The sequence below is a fragment of the Quercus robur genome, chromosome 8, assembly GCF_932294415.1.
Source record: "Quercus robur chromosome 8, dhQueRobu3.1, whole genome shotgun sequence".
Taxonomy (NCBI): domain Eukaryota; kingdom Viridiplantae; phylum Streptophyta; class Magnoliopsida; order Fagales; family Fagaceae; genus Quercus; species Quercus robur.
The window spans coordinates 5,177,679-5,186,472 of NC_065541.1; the positions used below are offsets into that span (position 1 = coordinate 5,177,679).

General features: G+C 36.0%; 1 protein-coding gene across 1 annotated transcript; it reads right to left on the bottom strand.

Annotated features, from left to right (window-relative positions):
- Positions 1-2,004: 2,004 nt before the first annotated feature.
- Positions 2,005-5,803, bottom strand: LOC126695732 (oligopeptide transporter 1-like). Its single transcript, XM_050392552.1, has 7 exons — positions 5,728-5,803; positions 4,584-5,026; positions 4,158-4,255; positions 3,471-4,043; positions 3,100-3,367; positions 2,772-2,954; positions 2,005-2,684 (listed from the first exon to the last, which is right to left on the bottom strand). The coding sequence occupies exons 1-7, from the start codon at positions 5,801-5,803 to the stop codon at positions 2,067-2,069; spliced, it is 2,259 nt and encodes a 752-aa protein (XP_050248509.1). The 3' UTR covers positions 2,005-2,066.
- Positions 5,804-8,794: the final 2,991 nt, after the last annotated feature.

The following is an 8,794-nucleotide window of genomic DNA, read 5'->3' on the forward strand; positions in this document are numbered from 1 at the left end:
ATAAATTCATATATGAACAATAATAAATATCATTCATGATATTCTAAGTTACAAATTATTAACCAGTCTAATTTAGAGGTTTGGGGACTTCTTTGAAGAAGTCTATAACATATTGAATCCAGGGCCATTCAAAACTGAATGGTCTCGGATTCAATGGTGATCAAAACCGTGTTTCAACAAAATAAGTGTCCATAACATAACACGCATCATTTAAATAACATGTTACTAAATTCCCTTTCAGATTTGTAAACATTTGAAATGGAGAAGATATTTTTACCTTGTATGTATTACTTTTACTTTCGAGAAAAGTTCCTTGATTTACCTATCAACTTAAAATGTATTCTCTCCCGTTATGTCTTGATTTTCATGTAGAACCTCAGTGCAAATTAGACTCAAATTTATGATCAATGTCTATCCTGGTGTGCTCTTTAAATAGTATTTCTGTTTTGTGACTGGCCCAGGCAGGTTTGAATTTGAGCGCTCAAAAAATATAGTTGAATCACATTGTTGCAGGATTTACAATCTCAATATTCACAATCTGTACACTTTACTCTTCCTTAGATCAATTCCAAGGAAAAGTACCAAATAGACTCATAAAAACCAGAATCATTTATGAATGCCAAATGTCTATTGGTTGATGGAGTTTTCTTTTTTTTTTGGGTGAGAATAGTCTTTCAGTTTTTGAATTTTCAATATATAATTATATATTGTAGAGTCAAAGGACATGTCTTGTAGCAACAAACATTCAAGAAATATTAAATTTATATATCAATCTATTTTATGCATAACTCAAAACAACCTTTTCTTTTCATCAAGTCCGAATATAAACTGTGTATTGCCTATTAAATTAAGTTGATCATAATAAGTGCTGTCTTTAGAAACTTTTTCTAGGGTGGCCATTAAGAAAATTAAATTATACAAAATCTAATAAATAACTTAAATATATTGACATCACGAGAACAAAAACACATACACACATACAAATACAAGAAGTTTTACAATATTCTTATACGATTTTTCATATTTTAAAATCGTTGCATGATGGTAGTTTCATTATCAATATTGCAACTGTAAAACTAATGAGAGCAAAACTTCCGGTGCCCCCGAGGAAAACTTGCGGCCACAATATTTCTCTTGGTATCGTTTTAGGAAAAAAAAATGAAATTATGAATTATTTTTATGAAGTAGGATGAATGAGTTAAGAATTTGAATGATTAGGGTTTTTTTATTTAAATATTTTGTTCATTTATTGTTATTTGGCCTAATCTTGTTGTTTGGGTTGATTTTTATTGTTTTTTTTTTTTTTTTTTTTTTTTTTTTTTTTTGTTTGAGGGGTTAAGGATTACATTGGAAGGAGGGGGTAAGATTATTTTTAAAGTAATGCTATGGACACAACAAAAAGCCACAATAATTTCACAACATTTCAAAATTAGTACGCCACATCATTTTCAGGACAAGGTATTGAGAAATCTATGTGCATTATTTTCAGACAAGGTTGTCATGCTAATTTGCTACTTTTAAAATATTTTCTGATGAGTTTACTTCAGATGTGCTTTAAGTGGTTCTGGAATGGTTGCAATGCATGATCTGAAGGAGCTAATTGCATATGGTGCTCTTCCTATCTGGTAATATGGGTTGAATGCATGAAATTGTCAGTTTGCAAGAAATTTGGTAGTGTTGTGATGCAATACAATCATGTCTAAATTTATTTTGCATTTCTAGACATTATCTTATTGGCTTCTTTTTTAAAGATGGTTTTTTTGCATAGAGAGATTACTGATAGTGGTTCCATCCTTCCACTTGTAGAACAATAAACAAATTCAATAATTTATATATTAAAAAAAAAAATTATTCTTTCATATAACAAGCCGCTTCAGATTAATGCAAACTTGCAAACCAATCTTGGAAATTGAAAAAATAAATATTTAATTACCAAAAAGACTTGCATCTTTACAATGACTTATCCCAACATGTAGAAATATATATCAAATTGGTGAACTAGAACTTCAACAGGCATTGGAGGACATTGAATGACACATGAGCCCAAGACATAAACCTTAATCATCTCAAAAAACAGGGCACCCCTTTTTCACAATCCCAGGAGCTGTGGGGCATGAAGCCAATGGACAATGATCCATGTCCAGCCCCCACCACTCTGGACCAATTACATTATTGGATTGAAGAGTGAAGAAAAGCATGATACCCAAAAAGGCAACCCCAGCATCTAAAGCAGCAGATAAGACATAGGTATGTCTAGCCCACCATGCCTTAAATTTTCTGTAAATATAGAAATTGAAGAAAATTCCGACAGCTCCCCAAGCCCAATAGTTCACTGCTTTAGTTGGTGGCATGCTACTTGTAGCTCCAATGATGATAGGCATGTTTATAAGTCTAAGCCACTTGATGTTGGGGTACTTGCGTGAGAGAAACCAGCCAGGGATAGGAGCTAAGAAGCCAAGAAGGAAGAACCAGTTCATCTCTTTGTAGACACCATATTTTGTGAACATTCTGAGTGGACCTATGACTCCCCAAATAATGGAAGCATTGTAGAAGACATCATCCCCAGGGCATGTCCAAGGACTCCCCTCAGGCAGTAATAACGGATCACATATGTCCTTTATGCTTGAGAGAAGCCACCATGCCGTGGCAAAGTAGGTACTTGAAGCAACAAGTGTTCCAACTAACTGAGAATGTAAATTAACAACTAGTGTCATTATATCGAAATAGTAAACAAAATTTCATATAATTTTTACTGGTATTAATTCACTTGCCTGCACAATGAACATGGACCTAGGGGGGATTTTCATATAGTGGCCTAATTTGAAGTCATTTACAAAGTAGAGTGCTTGTGACATGCTAATGTAGCCATAGGTCTTGAAAGCCACATTAGCGAGGGGCTTCCCTGGATAAATATACCCAATCACCAATTCTGTGATCACGTTTAGCCCTGGTTGCTGCAATTAAAAATAACACATCATATTGAGAATTGTAGTATGTAAAAATTAGATGCAAAATAATGTAGAATGTAATTAACTCATTCGAATGAATGTTTGTTGTCTTTCATCAATGAAATACAAGGATGGTTAGGCTTATTCATACCGTATTCGTTGTGGCTTGAATTATTCCAATGGGTAAAGTAAAAAACAGCGCAATGCCACAAGCCATTAATAGTCCCCACCATGGGAGTTGCAGCTGTTTGTCAAAACCTTCACAAGCAAACATGGCAAGAGCCACCATTAAAACTAGAATGGTACAAAACCACCACTGAGGGACTTGTTTATAGTTCTTCTTCATCAACCTCGCATGCACATCGGTATAATTATCTTTTGCTGCACTTGCTGTCTGTTTCCAGAGTGTCCAGATTGTTCTGCTCAATGTTTTTACCCAAATGGAGAAAATCATGAAAATGCTTTTAACTAAAAAGAACTTTTCCAAGAGAATATAATAGAAGATTTTAAGAAGAAGCTTACTTTCCATTAAAGAGGGCAACATGAGTAAGAGTAGCTGTTAGAGTAGCAAAGCTCAAACCATAAGTAAAAGCAAAGAACACACTCAGATAAAGTCTGCTGTAACTGTCATAAGCTGCATGATTAATATCAAATGCTTTCTCATTCAGAATTCTGGATATGTTGTAGGGTTGTCCAGTGTGATCAAAAGTGTGGGAAGAAAAGATAGGAAACTTCTTGGCATCATATGCATTACTCCAATAAGCAATCGGGATAACGACATAGACAAACAACATAAACCCCACTAAAATATTGATGATGGCAAACCCAGGTGTAGCTAAGGGGGTGCCCAAAAAGCTAGCTATAGTGGACCAGTCAAGGCCAAATGAGCCTAGTCCAAGGCCACTGATACCTCCACCTATTTGTTGGGCTGTGACTGAGTCCTTCCAAATCAAACAAGCAAGGGAGATAGCTGATATTGAAGGGAAAAAATAGCTTGGAACAATGTAATAAGCAAAGCTTGCTGCGAAAATCATGAAGAAGAATTGTATCCTTGTGAGTCCTCCTTTAGGTCTGTTTTCTTTTTCATGCAATGCCCTGCATTTCAAATATTACTTTGTCCATTACAAGGAAGACCAATCTGTCAATTAAACATTGAACTAATTCTTCTTCTAAAATAAGCAATCTCAGTATAAAAAAAGGATGGTGTACCTGAATAGAGAGACTTGGACCAGGTTTGCAGGCCACCACATATACGGTGAGTCAACAAGATATTTTCTGAACAGTCCAGCCCATCCATAACCAAGCATCTGAAAAGTTCACGTGAAAAACGGTTATGTAGTAGGAATAACACTCTAAGAAGCATTTTGTGTAATACATTGATGGCAGGACACTTATTTTATTCACATTAGAGCAGCTTGTATTCTCCAAAACTAATGAGGGGTAAGTCTGTCTATCAATTATCTATCCTAGACCCCGAAAAATTGGAGCTTTGTGCACTGGTACAACCTTTTACTAGTGGCTTAATTCTTAACGTGAACAAACAAGTTCTTGTATCATTACATTCTTTATGTGAGAAACAGGATCAGTTGGTTATAGCCATAATGCCATTAAAATGAAACCAGAATCCAAATATACCTGAGTAGTTAGTGATAGTATATAGGCTGCTACACCAGAGATACTCCTGTGGTAGAAAGCCTTGACTCCAGTAACAATATGAAGTGCATACACCCCACCAGCCCCAGAATTAGCAAAAATGGTGATCAAAACATGTTCCTTCAAATTGAATGGCCCTGGATTCAAGGAGAAGGACCAGTTTATGAGTGGGACTCGAATTGGCTTTGATGGAAGATATGCAGCCATTAGCTTCCCTAGTGGGAGCACAAGGATTTGTATTATGACTGGCGTAATTGACAGCTGATTTTGGCGGTACGCGAAAAATTGGTTTACAAAAGAAAGAACAACACATGATATCAATCCAAGAACCCATGTTCGAAATGTCAATGTTGGCTGTGTTGGGTCATCTGTTGGAGGAACTGTAAGTCTAACTTGTTCAATTGGGCTATCATTGTCTTCATCCCCTGCTTATATAGAATGACCACATTATCAAAAGTCAAATGCAAAAAATTTGAAAGAAAAAAAAGATTATTTCTTTAAAAATTTATTTCTGAAATTATTAAGATGAATAGAATTGAATGAAAGTAGGAAAAAAAAATCAATTAAGTGCCTCTGTTATCATGGATTTAAACAAAATTTTGTGTCAACTATAATAATATTTCGGAGCTATGTTTCTCATAGAATGTTGAGAAACAATTAATACCAGATTAAAAAATGAGCTATTGTGATGAAGAAAGTAATTCTTCTTTATAGTACACGAATGACAAACAAAACATGTAGTAGACAAGGTTACGCAACAAATAATATTAATAATAATACTCACTAATTATAAGAAAAACATGTTCTGTGCTAAAGCTGATGTCATGCATACCCAACATACATGCAATTTTCATCGATCATAGCAAAAAAGAAAAGGGTGGTGAATTATGAAACCAGGGTAAACTATGATTCCCATGAAGTAGAACTTCACAACATATCCAAGAGAAACGTAATTTACATCAACTGAAACAAAACATGCTCTGTAATGAGGTTGAATTCATGCATGCATACTCAGCCATACATGTAGCATTCATGAATCATGACATAAAATGCGACGAATCATGAATTATGAAACTCTATTTTCTGTGTGTTTGTGTTAGAGAGAGAGAGAGAGAGAGGGAGTTACCAGTCATGTTAGTATTGGATTGAGTCTTCTCAAGTGACATTGCTTTAGGGTCTCCATTTTCATCGTAACTTGTCATGGCTCTCACAAAGCTTCTCCTTGGACACACTTTCAAACTCACACAGCACTTAATATATATATATATATATATATATATATACACCACCCTTGTGTTCTTAAAGTCTCACACAATCTTGTAATGTTATTACACACTGTAAACAGGATATTAAAACAAAATAAAAGTTGTTCTTAAAATTTTTAAGTGAATAATGAGATTTTAAAGCCAAAAGTTTGCGTTTATGATGTAAAAACAAACAAACAAACAAACTTTATGTTTGAAAGGCGGTCTTTTGGAGAAACAAGGAAACTACATTACCACACAGTTCATAACTAAGTTGGCTCGATAAAGAAAGACCATTTATTTCATTAAGAATCATTCATTAATCTTGCATGCATTTCAATATATGTTCATGCTTAACAGAATCCAGAATATAGTTAGCATACCAAGAAGGAAAAAAGTAAGTAATCTTTATTGGTATATTTAGTGGAGATTATAACAAGAATAGTAATTTTTATTACTGAAAATAAAAGATATTGTAATGGAATAACTAAACCTTTTTTTTTTCTTTGATAGTTATGAAATAACTAAACCTATTCATAGGTTTGGTTGTAATTTGTAATATTAGAATAAAACTAATGATCTATATTTAGGAAGTATCTTACTTATTGTTGAGGGCCATTTGCGGAAGCCCAGGCAGACAGAAAAGCCCAATAATGAGGGCTACAAAAAATTGACAAGGTAAATAGCAAAAAAACCCATTAGGCCCAAGCGGCAGAAATAATGGATCACAGGCCCAACAAATAAATAAATGGGTCTTGAAGAAGCAAGCGGGCTCAAAGAAGCCAGGAAAGAAAGAAATAGCATTCCATGGGCAGAGTATGAAGTAGAAAAGTAAGAAAGGGCTACCGCAGGCCCAAGACAATGCAAACTAAGAGAGTAAGGGGTTTATGGCAGACCCATGAACCCCAAAGATAATGATAAGGTTATTGGGCCGGGAAAGCCCAACGAAGTTAGTAAAAAGCCCATGGGAGTGTGGAATTAGCAAACGGGCCAAGGAAGCCCAAAGAAAGCAATCGGGCCATGGATGCCCAAAGGGACATAGGAGCTCATGAGTAAAAGCAAAACAGTGCCCATGACAGGCCACTGAGAAAAGGGATAAACGGCTGGTCCAAAAAAGAGGTCCAGCAGGATTAAGTTATTACGGCAGGAATAACAATTCAACGTGGTAGGCAATAAAGAAAATCAAAAGTGGGCCAAAGAAATGTAAGGCCCATCATCATACGAAGCCCAGCTCCTGAATCGAGCGAAAAACCAAAGGAAAGCCCACATGAAAAGCCAGGAAACGCAGACGGAGAGTCTCCAAGTCGCGGCAGACGCATGAGCAACAAGCAGACTTTTGGACAAATCTGAAAGGGAAGCACACGCAAAACCCAAGCACCACCAGCCTGTACCCAGCCAATATAGGACATGGTGAGGCCATGGGCCAGAGGTAAGAGGTAAAGGGGGTATGGTTTGGTGGTGGGGAGAGGGGAAAAGATCTATTTGCGGCTCCTGCCCAAGCCTCTTTTGGGAGGTACGTCCTGCTGGGATGATAGACCACCCAAAAGAGGCAAGTTTGAGGGGGGACCGTCGAGTGCATGCTCTGAGAGTAGAGAGAGAAAGCATTAATACCGTGGCAGGAAGAAATGTTACGGTATACAGAGGAACAAAACAAACCCGCCTCTGTCTGGCAAGGGTGGATGTCGCACAGTCTTGGTGGTCAGTAAGTACATCCAGACCAGACAAAGGCGGTTAAGGAGCAAAACGGTAAAACACTAGCCACGACAGGCGCTATAAAAAGGCTCTTGTCGTGCCCTGTAAGAGGGATCGAAAATAGAGTATATTTTCGAGAGTGAAAAGAAAAAACAGAGCAAGAAGAAAAGAAAAAAGATAAGAAAGAAAACATAGAAGAAAAGAAAAGAAAACTAAGAAAAATGAGAGTTAGTTCAATGGGCATGCACCAATAGATCTGTTTCCTTCTCTCCCCCTTCAAATCTCACCTTCTTCCAAAACGCAAACAAGGACTCTTTCTTTTTTAGGCAATAACCATTCAGGTTCGACTCCCTCAAAGCCATTAATCCCCACGGCAGGATCTTTTTCCTGGGGGATTATTTGCATTGAGAAGAGACGTTCTCTCCTCTTTGGCTTTGCTGCGACAGACTAAACTTAAAACTTAATTTATGCCCATTTAAATTAGCCAGTATTATTTTCTTCATTTTTCTGTGATTAATATCATTATGACTGTAATCATGCTTTATTAGTAGGGAATGCGTAGCCATTTATTTAAATAAGTCAAAGTACTTTGTTTTAGTTATTATTATATCTGTCTGCTGTAACTCGTCTGCCACAGTTCTGCTTGCCGTAAATTTGCTCTTGACAGACAAGGCATAAGTTTGTGCACAAACCGGCCCAAGTTGAGTTACAATTGGACCGGCCCCAACTCCCTTACTCAGAAACACTAGGGCCCATCACCACAGGAGGCAGCCCAACCCATTACCGCAGGAGGCAGCCCAATATACCATATACAAAAAAGGCCCCTACACTTATATTCCTAAAAAAAAAATTGAGAGAGAGGGAGGTTATTTTTTTTATGATTTTTTATTTTTATAATTGTTAACTTCAAATATTTAAAAACTTATTAATTTTAGAAATTATTACATCCATTAAGGAATAACTATTACAAGTTTACAACTCTTTTAAAAAGGAATAGTTATACCATCGTGCACTCTTGGTGTGTTGATTATTCCACAAGTATAAGTGTTTGTGGGCTGTGGGGAGTAAGGGCTGGAAGTTCAAGTCTTCAGGAGAGAGTTTCACACATATATATACTTAGATTAGACTAGAATAGAATTTCTATCTTGTATTAAAAAAAAAAAAAAAAAAAAAAAAGACTAGTTATTATTTTGTATAAAAGCCCCCTCTGATTATGCAAATTGCAAACCAATCTTATAAAAAAAATTTCAAAAAAAA

Coding starts and splice junctions, on each gene's coding strand:
- LOC126695732 (XM_050392552.1), bottom strand. CDS start 5,803: ATGACAAGTTACGATGAAAATGGAGACCCTAAAGCAATGTCACTTGAG. Junction 4,256..4,583: donor TACTATCACTAACTACTCAG/GTATATTTGGAT, acceptor TGAACTTTTCAG/ATGCTTGGTTATGGATGGGC. Junction 3,368..3,470: donor GTTGCCCTCTTTAATGGAAA/GTAAGCTTCTTC, acceptor AACATTGAGCAG/AACAATCTGGACACTCTGGA.